The 11995-nt window shown below is 40.6% G+C and overlaps 1 protein-coding gene across 4 annotated transcripts in view; it reads left to right on the forward strand.

The window, feature by feature from the left end:
• The window catches only part of LOC107270087, a 44899-nt gene that overhangs the window by 8254 nt on the left and 24650 nt on the right, over positions 1-11995 (forward strand). For 3 of the 4 annotated variants that reach the window (XM_015744761.2, XM_015744763.2, XM_015744762.2), the window contains exon 2: positions 1978-2098. The exons of the other annotated variant lie outside the window; for it this stretch is intronic. In XM_015744761.2, coding sequence (XP_015600247.1) covers positions 2035-2098 — 64 coding nt within the window. In that variant the 5' untranslated portion in view covers positions 1978-2034. The remainder of the gene's footprint in view (positions 1-1977; positions 2099-11995) is intronic. 4 annotated transcript variants of the gene reach the window in all.

Raw genomic sequence — 11995 nt, forward strand, 5'->3', positions numbered from 1 at the left:
TACTTGTATTGTTTTTTTTTTTTTTTTTTTTTTTTTTTCGAGAAAAATATCTAGGACTTCGTTCCCTGGTACGAAGTAGACGTAACAGTACTGGTTGGGATGCATCGATTTTTGGCGAAGTAGGTCTCTTACATTAGTATCTTGCGTTATCGCACGGCACCTTAGTACTACCTCGTTATCGTTATCGGAGTACCTTAGGACGGTAGGTACCTTCAGTACCTTTCGCCAATACGAAGAAGAGAGTATCCGGTGTTCTCGACAATCGCGTATCTCCTTCCTGCGGAAACGTAGACATCGATTTTGTCCCGAAGCGAAGGAACATGGAAGCCCGACAGTCGCCTTTCTTTGGGCGACGTCAATGGCCGTTTGAAATTTTTACATTTACTTTCTGCGAAACTAAATACACGGACAACGCGTGAAAAGTAAGATGTACAATAAAAAAATTAGCTAATTATATTTACAAGTTTGATTGTTGTATTTCGAAAAAGTTAGATAAAAATTGTAATGGACAACCACTGATAATCCTCCATTGCCGATGGAATTTATGCATCCTTAAGTCTCATCCACAAGGACGTAATTTTTCTCGTTATCGTCGACCTTCGTTGATTTTGCAATTTTGCCAGGTGGCGCCACATGCTATATGCACGGTGGTATTATTTATATCAATCGGTTTACTGGAATGATTTTTTAATTATGAAATTCCCTAGACAAAGGGCATATTGTCTTATTAAAAATCCCTATACCCTTTCTATCTTCCGTACGGAGTGAATAATTGCAGGAGTTTTCGTGAAAATACCCGTGAACGCTTCCTCGTCATTTTTGAACTCCTCCATCTTGGAACAGACGAAAAATCGAAAATGGACTTTTACAGCATTCCCGTCCAGTGGCAGAGTCGGTGGATAACAGTACCGCGATAGAAGGTTCGCCACGAATCGTTTCACACACCCACCAGTCTACGAGGAGGAGAAGCGTCACGAATACCCTATAGTACGTATCACGTAGTACGTAACACGTAGCAGCCGGATCGCCCGAAGCCCCGAGGCCTGTTTCTGCCTGCTTCGGCGAGCCTTCTACGTCCGAGCAGTGGTTGCCATGTGAATTTGCCTGGCGGAGTTTCGACGTGAACGAGAGTGGAAAAGATAGAGCGAGAGCGAGCGAGAGAGAGTCTGAGAAACAGTGAGAGAATAAAAGATGGCGATAGGTGCACCGTAACGTAACGGCAGTGATGCGTTGCTCAGTGTTTCTCATCCGAAACCTTGTAAAAACAAACATGGCGCAGAGACTAAAGGGAAAATTCGAAAAATAACGTTACACGGCTACGTTACCCATCTGCGTATTTACTACCAAATTCTGTGCTTGTCAAAGTGTGGTTAGGTTCCGTGCCGATACCCGTGGTACGCAGTGAAGAAAATACGCTGCGTGCAAGATAACGGCATTTGGACAAAAAACTATTCGTACATTACGCAGGGATTCTCAACCTCGATGAATTACGTTTGAAACGTAAATATAGATATTTGTGTTGTGTGTATATAAACCGTGCTAGAAAATCAGTCCGATATTCTATCCCCTTGGCAGCTTTGGGGAGTGAATCGAAACATTTGGTGTTGTGCCAACGACGAGGTTCCCTGTGACATTTTTTTTCTTCGACCTTCTGCTGAAGGTCTGTCCCAAGGAAACTTTTTTTTTCTTGAGGAATCAAATTGGGACCCTCGCAGTGTCTTGTGTATCCGAGTAATGGCATGGTAGGCCATTTTGATTTGGACTCTCCTATTTTTCTATCGCTCTGTAAACTGTCATTTCTATTGTACTTCGGCTGCATCCTGACAATGGCAGATATACAGTATCCATTTTTATGTCAGCTGATTATTTTCCAGCGCGCATGCGCGCGCCACAGAGGTTTGATTTCGCTTGAGTTTCTTCGTGCCTTCACGAATCTTACTCACGAAGGTCCTTCCTTCTGTGCTTTTCTTTTCGCAGAGGTGTGCGGCACGTGCGCCCCAGTTAAATGGTGGCTCCGTGGGGTGCTAGGAAAGCATGAGGGAACGTACGCCCTCTGCGGACGACACCCCAAAGAGGGCCCCACCGGCACCACCCAGAGGTGAGTCATTTCCTCCCTCTTAGAATCATCCTCAAACTTTCTTTATTTATCTCACTTTCGTTTGCTACCCTCGTGTCTGTTCATGACTAGCGATTTTTTTTGGGGTCAAGACTCCCCGTGGCTATTTCGATTGACTGATAAATCGGAAAATCCCGCAAAAAAAAAATGAAATTTTTTGTATTCTTCCTAGGGACAGCTTTGTCCATTTTTTTTGACACATCTTTTTTTTCCACCTGACAGGGTCAAGAGAAATAACCTTTGTCAACGTGATCAATCTTTTATTGAGATAGTCAAGAAAGGTTGATCGAGATTATCCACCTTGAACTTGCACTTGGTCTTATTTCGCGGTCATTTTCGATGATCGATTGGATCGCGAATCTTCTGAAGTTTTGATCCTGGGCTACACTGCTGGTCATAATTATATAACTTTTTTTTCTTTCGATTCAGCTATTTTCCATCATTTTTTTTTTCACATCCGAACCAAAAATATTTAACAATCAATTTTTGGTCCCGTTTCGAACTAATGTTCTAGAACATTATGACTGTCGCGTGTGTATATACAGGCTCGTTCACACGTACGAGCACGTGTCGATCGTATACACACAACTGCTGTTACGCAACTTTGTCATCCACGGTATCAACGTGTTGGGTCTTAACGTGAGTTACAGGACGTTTCGAAAGTTGTCACACCAGTTGATCGTTATCGGACACGATAAGCGGAAACCCGTAACTTTTTTTCTGTTACTCATTTTTCCAGATTTTCACGGTATATCTTTTATTCGTATTTTTTGGTATAATAATAATATACAAAGAATTGGTATGTACGTTGCTATTGGTTTTCCTATACAATTTTTTTGATTTATGTTTTATATGAAATTAAAAAATTTTATACTCTTTTTACAGTCACGTGAACATTTTCCTAAGGATCATTTAAAGATGTATCTCAACGAGGTTGATGCATGCACACATAATCCTGACTGAATCAAACTGTTGGTTCCTGAAACTTCGTGAAAGCTCATGGAACGTGTCGAAATGTAGTTGATACGTGACTAAGCCTGCTAAAGTTCACCACTAAAATGACCGACTGAACGTTCCGTTTTGTTCGCCGCTATTTACTCCCGTTACCGACCCAGGAATCATTCGAATAATCGTATCCGATGAAATTAAATTACCCGCTCTATTTACGCGTGGATCGAATTGCGGTCAACCACGTTTCGCCTAGTGTGAACCAGGCTTTCAGCATGATAAATATACGCATGGAAGCACGAAGTAACAGGATTGCCAATCTCTAGGGCATTTTGAAATTTTACAGAACCAAGTCCGAGAGCCATAGCAACGAAAACAAACATAACGGTGGCCATCAACGATACCGCTACGATGTCAATGAACGTGGGAGAAGAAATTTTTATTTGAAAATTAAATCTCAACAATTTCACGTACAATTCGATTTTTCCTTGATTTGAACATTTTTTCAATACATTCAACCAGTCTTTACTCCCGTACGAAAATCCCTATGTGTTTCGTCACAGTCCTACCCAGAAGCCTCCTGGAGACGTGATTCTCAAAGTTCAAAGATGGCTGCCACTCCACGTGTACACATTTACCCAGCAGCCAGTACCACCAATCCACAGTCTTTACGATTTGTCCGACTTCGTCTCGTATCGATATATCCTTGAGTAAATCGATCTTTGACAATAGAGTATTTGACACTATCGATCGATTACGTAAGGTATAATAAATCTTTATGATTTTTCATGACACCCTTCGATTAATCACGTAACCAATTTCTTCGGGATTAAAGTTTTCGGCTTTACGGCATATGTCACGTTTTTCCACACTTTCTTTTGTTATCGATTGCAATTACTTTCGGCTCTCGTTGATACAATATTTCGATGACTTCTTTTTTTTTATATGATATTTTCTTATTTATCTCTCTCGTCGCAATTTTCTATGAAATTTATGTCTGTTACATTTTTGGCACTGTCTCATAGATTTTTGATTATTTACGGTTTACTAAATTTTACTATTTTAGAAATTATTCTTTCTCCTCGCTAGTGACCACTTCTTATCAGTCGGTAGTTATCTCGTTGTAAAGTGACACCGCACCGTGAGTCGTGACATTTTTCACAACACGCGGAACTACATAGATTAAAATTTGGTCACAGATTAGAATATCTGGTTCCGGTAATGACCGACAGATGGCGAAGTGTCGATAAAGAATTTTCATGCTGCGATACTAATATACTTAGATATATTTATCATAATTATCTCGGGACAAAGATCTTTCAGGATACGTGATCCGGATTGAGATATACGTCATGAAAATGAAATTGATACTGCAGGAGTCAGTGGAAATCCGATGTCAAGTTCGTCATCCGGAAAAGTGTGGTTATGTTTTGTTTTGTTCATACCAGCATATACAGTGTGTACATACATTAAAAATTAATCGACTTTTGTTCTTTATTGTTTATTTATCTCGTATTAGATTTGCTTACCGAATCGGTTAGTCGGTTTATAGTAGTTCGATTTTTTAATGTATCGATTTATATCGATATCTCTATATATGAAGTAAAGTTGGCTCCTGAAATTATTCTGCGTAAATCAAAATGGTAGCTATTCGTAAAAGTGTCAGTGGGTTATCAAAGTTATTTTTTTTTATTGCGTTACCAAAAATTATGTTATCGTTGGTCAAATTGTAACGATAATGATGTATGATACAGGAGGGGTGGCTAATTAATAAAAATGTATCTTTGATCTCAATTCAGGATGTTTATTGTTGCTAAATAGTGCATCGTATATGGATCGATTTGAATTTGATAACTTAAGGTTAAAATGTTAGAAGTTTTTCAAATTTTGATTTCATCACGTCGTATTAAAAGAGAATGTGAGGAACTCTTTAATGATAACTTGCTACTTAAAAAAAGTAAATGTTAGTACAGCCACATAAAAAAAAATTGCAGACGGCTTTTTCCTTGTAGTTTTCTCACGTGATCTTCAGATCTAAAAGATAAAAAGTGTAATAGGCTCAGAGGATTTCAGAGTTCAAGTATCCAGCTAAAAAAAGTCAGGTCAAAAATTTTCATAATAAAATTTTTTTTTAACGACGAAATCATTTCGGATCTCATATCAGAATCATAGTAATTTCCGGGGAGGGATAGCTGGCAACGCTGTACATCGTCAGCAGTGCTGTCATGTCATCGGCGATTATGTTTCTGGAAGAAAACTCGAAAATTAGAAAATTTGTTCCAAATTCCAAATTTCACGTATTTTATGAATCGTAGAATTTGTAAAAAAATTTTTTACAATTCTTCCACGTCAATACAGTTTTATGTGTTTTAGAATATAGAGAACCCCGCTTAGGCACCCACAAAAACCGTACCTGCTCGCAATACCTATATTGCCCATGTCTAATGATTCTCATAAAATGACACAAGAATCTTTCTACCACGTGACAGCGTATATTATTATTTCAAAATTCCATACCAAAAATCGGTAGAGTCATTAAATCCAGCCCAGGGCTCGTGTCAGTCGGCTTAAATTTCACGAAATAATTTTTTTGGACTATTGCCCAAATTTTTGTCACGTTCAGAAGGGTCAGCTTCGTTTTCACATTTTTGCTACTTTGTTTTCCTTCCCAGCAACTGGATGCCTTTTTATTCTCAATGAAAAAAATTATTTTTTTACATCTAGACTCATCAGCGCATTCTACCCTGTGTTTATTTGAAATTTCGACATTAATTATTTCCCCTTCGTACGAACGTCCTGACTGACCCACACTGCGAGAACGTGTTCTTTAAGCGGGGCCGTGGCTCTTTTTTCTTCTCTTTTCTCATTTTTATTTACTCCATTTCTCTCCAGCACCCGTATCCTCCGTCTCTTGCACTTTTTTTTTTCCTCCACTTTTTACGCTTTATGCGCTCTGTGGGGGATACCGGGCACTAGCTGCGTTCCTCCACTTTGCTCTAGACTTCCCTTCTAGCTGCTACCAACGTTATCTCGACGTTTGGTCGATAGAGAGAAAACTGTACGCAGTGACACGCACGTCTTTGTTATACGTTTCTTTGTCAAGCATCATCTTCATGGTACACGTGTAAGAGAGACACGCAACCTACACACAAATATATATATATATTACACGTAACCTATGTACCCTCGAGATTTCATGAGGTCATCTCGCTAATCTTACAGAGGATGCGAGTGCCGTGTCAAAAGAAAATATTGATGAATTTTTGGAAATTAAATTTTTTTTACACTTTTTTTTTTCTTTTATAATGCTATTTCTTATTTCCACCCCCTACTTTTGTACTCCAGGATATCTTAAAAAGAGCTTCTTAGACTCTATTAATTATGGGATTTCCAGGTTTACTTTATTGCTCGTCCGATTCTTTTACAACCTTCAGGATCTCTACCATGGATTTCCACTGTGGACGCTACCATAGTACATCTGCCATACCGTTTAGCACGTTTAGCATGGCTACGTACAGTAGGAACGTTTACGTTTTTCCGAACCTCGTGGTCTAGTCGGCTTTGGGTTTCGTTTTTTTTTTCTGGGTGAGAAAATCCTAATACTAATGTATAATATCATATTTTTGTATAGTATTTATATATATATTTTTTTTTAATTTTATACAATTCTTTATATGCACTCGACATATCCCATTTGCCCAACCTTCTTGCGTATGTTTACGTATGTCATTTCAAAAATCAGACTAGGCCATCGACCACCCATATCAGCTCTTCGGTAACTGATTCATCCTGATCGCTTCCTGATTTGATAATTATCGATAATCCGTATCGATCTATCGGTCTATTCAACGGTATTTTTAGGCAACGATCCCAGGGGATTGATAAATTTTAAGGGGGTGATAATGCGGAGATGACAATATGGGCATAGACCAAGTCGTACACGAGGGTACCGAGTTGGACGAGAGGGCGGGGGAAGGGATGAAATGGATATTAGAAAAGGTCCAACAGGCACTGAAAAATAAAAAATGTCAATTTAAAAAAAATGATGAAACCCAAAATACATAACAGGAGCCAGGCGGACGGTTCTCTGGTTTCTACAAATAGTGAGGAAGCCTGTCGCTTGAAGCGGCCTATAAAAAACTGGTGTGCCAGGCAGCCTACAGTAACCGCGGGTGATCTGGCTGGTGGTCGTCAAGGTGCCGCCTGGGCAGCAAGTGATGCCTACACCTTTTTACTCCCGTCTCCCCGTTTCTTCTCCTTGGTCCATTAGGACAACTTCCTCGTCCACGTCGATTCTGAATATCCAGCCTGCGCCCATGAGGGTCCTGGAATTCTTGCAAGTCCAGAAAAGCTTTTTCCTCGCGCGGTAGGAGGAGCTTGGGATATACGAGAGCCTGGGAATTGACGACAGGAGCTCAGACGTTGGATATCCGGGACACCCGTTGGATCGGAAATGGCACAGTAAGGGATAACGGTATACTGGCAAAACCTATGTTTTGGTAATCGGACAAAATTCGATGACTTTCGGGGAAATTGGATGGTTTTCTTAAAAAAGGAAAAAAGATAATGGAAAATTTTTTGGGCGAATTTATTTCTGTGTAATACGTTAACCTTGATACGATAAATATTTCGTAAATTTGATTTTATTTGTAAAGGTCGTCAGGAAAGAGGACAGGGTACGGAGTTTCTTGAGAATTAAAAATATTTCCTGAAATTATTTTTGAGATACAGATATTATATTTAAAGAAAAATAACGTTAAGGGGAGAAATATTTACTTTTTAGAATTTTGTAAATTTAGCGCATGATTGAATTTCTATGTAATATCGATCGTAACTTGCCATTTAAGCGGTGAGAATGCAGGGGCGGATGTGTCATTAATTAATTTGCAAATAGGAGCCACTCCCCAAATATTCCTGCCGGTTTTCAAATTCAGGCATCCAACCGCGCAAAGGGCTTTGGTCATTTAATGGCTAGCCTCATCAGTGCCATATTTCCCCATTGCTCGTAAGGTCGCCTGCAATTTACTAAATACAATGGTGAGTCGGCCAGGGCGGTGGAGGGGGGGGGGTGCCTCCCATCCCATTAAGATTAGTTTTCATGCTCTTAATTCCCAAACGATCTGCCCCATTAAGCCGTCTGCACAATTTTCGAAAACTCTTGAAAGTCAACGTCGCTGCGTGCAATGCTTATTAGTGTAGCTATTAGTTAATTGGCTACGCGAGATAATTATGAGATTTTCGCAAGCGACCTTACCCCACTCAACACCCATTCGTATTTCGTTCCTCATTATTTCTGTACATATTACAACGATTAAGCAAAGCCCTCGACCAATCAGAATAGCCACAATTTAAATAATTAATTTCATGACACGTGTAATTTCTTTAATTAAAATTGAGATTTAATCAGTCGTTCGCACCCTTCAATCCCATATCATTCCTTACGGACGATAAGAATAAAATACGAAATTTCGTATAATTATACATTTTTGCTTACTGGTATTTTTGAATTTTGAAAGTTTCAATTATTTTTGCAAAATCGCAAAAAAATTTCGTAAACTTTTTTAACACCCTCTTATTTATTTTTCCTCGACCTTCCAGTACCTTCTGCCTTTATTATTCGTCCCGCCGCCATTTTCTGTCTCGTATCTGACAACTGCTTCGTTGACGTCTTTTTCGCGAACAGCCACAAGTCGCTACTACGCTTTCGCAATATCCAAGAAAACGAGTAACTGAATTTGCACTTGACAGCTTACGCAACTATCGCATATACCCTACGCTGGGGAAGCTTGTGTATTTGCTTGGGTAGACCTGGAAAATCATTTTACAGGGACACTTTCTATACTAGGAGGGTGCCGTTTTCCCGCAAGGGTGGTTTGTATCTGTCAAGGGTGTTTCCCATTTCCACTTTCCATTGGGATTTCCCTTACTATTCGCCTTACAGTTGCTTTTCTTTTGGCTAGCAGCCTCACCATTAATCTTCAATTGTTTGTGCACGAGTCGTTTGATCACTTCGAATCGTTCTTTGTCTCTCAGTTACATTCGGCACAATTCATCTTCTAACTTTTGTCCATCATTCGGCATCATCTGACGTTTTAACTCGATACCCATAGATTTTTAAAGAAAAAAAATCAAATTTTTTTTCACGGGAAATTGGAAATTTTTTTAATCGAAAATTCATTTACACGGAAAAGCGTTATAACTCATGGGATCGTGACGTTCGGTACGAATTACGCCTATCAGCGTTTGATTTATTCGCCCAAAGGGTTTGCCGTATGTCGCGTGAAAGGCGAGTAGAAAAAAAAATGTAAATGACGCAAGGCCTCACGAGAGTGGGAAGTAATGGGAGCGACGAAGATAGAGAGAGGCTTAATGAGAGGCGCAAGAGCGAGACAAAGAATTTCGGAAATAGACGCAGCAGGAAGGCGTCGGATTAGCGCACGGCGACGCTTGCGCCGGCACTTCAATTTAATTTTATGCTCGGCACAGTTCGCAGTTTGGAAGTCAAAATCTTGATAGTTCACCCAGTTCGAGGAAAGAGCGAGAGGGAGAAAATATAGAAAAGCAAAGAAGAAGGAAAAAACAAAAATAACGTCAAGACTGACTTCATGACTTTTCCCAGAATGCACTAGTGAACAGTTATGACTGTGGAATTTTTGGCGCGTCAGAAATATTCTGTAAGTAACTAGACCATACATTTTTGAATTTTTTTTTTCGAAATTTTTATTTACCCTATTTTCGACCACTTTGACTCTTTCTTACCTATTGACTTTTTTTTCAGAATCGGGAAAAAATTTTGCTTGAAAAGTTTCCTCGTTGCGCTTATATGTCCCTTGGAAATAAAATTTCGGCCAAAATCCTTAAATAATCACGTGACTTCTCTGGCTTCGAAACGATTCGGGCGTGGCTATGCCAAATTAGTATAGAAGTTTCTCCCCACCTTTGGGATATCGTAACGAGTTTGAGGCTGGTTGAAGTTACAGTTGGAAAGGAAGAAACGTCATAGTAAATACTGTAAGGCCTGGCTCGAGTCAGCCAACCGGAATTACTTTATTTCACGTGAATTTGTCAACGGGTATATACATATATACTGGTTTCTGGGCGAAATCGATATTTTGGAATTACTCGAACTTCTTCGTACAGAAAATACCATCTCCAGAGTCCACAACTGTCAACGCCTTTGAGATCTTTCGAAAAGTTCTCGCATTGACTTTACTTTCGAGTATCTCTTTTCCTCTTGGCTAATCATTCTATTTACCTCTTTCTCTTATCTCCACTCTTCGACCATACAAAATGGATTCGCATAAAATCACTCGAAGACCATTTTAACACGTTGCACCGAACGGCTGGAAATTGTATTACGAATTCAAATTATCCGCCGTAATTCTTCGGCATAGAATTGAAGATGGTTGCCAGGCAACGCGATGCATCGTCTGCGTATGATCCGAATAAAAAAATCAGCTCGAATTATCCCTTAAAGTATATACGTGCTCTATAGGCAGTAAGACAAGTCATTATTTCACGCAATCTGAATATCCTAGGTCGGATAATCAGTTACGACCTACCCCTATTTCCATCCCCTAACCCATCGGCGGTGTCGTACGTTAAAGTTAACGCGCGATAACCGTAGTAAAAGATATCGAGTCCGGCCGTAGTCGGTGGGTGCATTTACGAGGGGTCAGAATTATCACCCTAAGGATAAAACCCCCTAGGCGCGCGGCGGCTCGACGCCTAGGCGTCCCGTCACGAGGCAGCAACCCCTTTGGCCTTCTAGGGGAGGATTTATCGATTGCGCTCCCCACCCCGTCGAAAGGGCGCCAGGGGTGGTCGCTCTCTGGACTTAGAAAAGTCTGACGGGTTGCGGGGGGGTGCGCGGGGACCGGTCTAGGGATGCCCCTACTCAAAGGCCATCAGCGTGGAGAGGGGCGGAGAGGTGAAGAGGGGAGGCCTCGCTCTTGGGGAGGCTGCCTGGCTGTTAGGTATAGTTAGGGCAGGTAGGTGGATAGGCAAAGGTAGGTTGGATGGCTGGCTGGGCTCGTAAGAGGGGATCAACTGGTCGACCGACTATCCAAGTATAGGGTGAGTGCTAGAGAGAGACGGAGTGTGCGTGAGAGAGAGAGAGAGAGATAGTAAATATATAGGTATATACGTACAGTGGAGAAAGAGATAGGAAAATATATTGGTAAAACGACGAACAGGTTATGGCAGCTATGGCAATCTATAGGGTGGGTTTGCAATGTTGCTGGGGAACCCTTAGCTCTGTACTAGCTATACCCCCCCAAGTGTCATCTCGTTTCGTTACCCTCGTGCCATCTTGGTGTATACGTTTGTGTATATATATATATATATTGGCAACGTGGCTTACGGTTACATATATAGTTGACTGAGTTACACACTTGTAAGAGTCGCGACGCGCTTACTTCTATTTACATGGAAAAGCGGGAGAAAAAGGCCAGATTTTGAAGGAGCGTCGCGGCGCCACTGAGAATACTCGTTGCTTCACTCTTGTACGTACCGGAGTATTCGTCACGCGGAGTGCGCTTGCATTTGTTATTGAATTTCTATGAGGTTGTTGTTTCCTCGTTTCGCTTGAACTTTTAGCCTTATAGTTTGGTCGGTGGTATTTTAATGATGACGTACTTACGTTGTCGTGGGCGTTTAGCGATTGGAGCTACTGTACTGGGGGGCTGAAAATAAGTTTTTGGGAATTTCGTGAAGGTTTGAGGCAATTTCGCGGGGAATTAGTGTTTATTGTATGTTTGGAATTATTATAATATCGAGGGGTGATGGTAATTTTGATTTTATTTTTCGGAAAAATCGTAGGGTTTTATGGGGACGTTCGGGGTCGTAAGGGTGGAATCGTGGTTTATGAAATTCACGACGTCGCGACGCCTCGAGAATTTGTGCTTTTTTTTTTTTTTTTTTTTTTTTTTT

Source organism: Cephus cinctus, unplaced genomic scaffold (genome assembly GCF_000341935.2).
Source record: "Cephus cinctus unplaced genomic scaffold, Ccin1 Ccin1_scaffold0696, whole genome shotgun sequence".
Taxonomy (NCBI): domain Eukaryota; kingdom Metazoa; phylum Arthropoda; class Insecta; order Hymenoptera; family Cephidae; genus Cephus; species Cephus cinctus.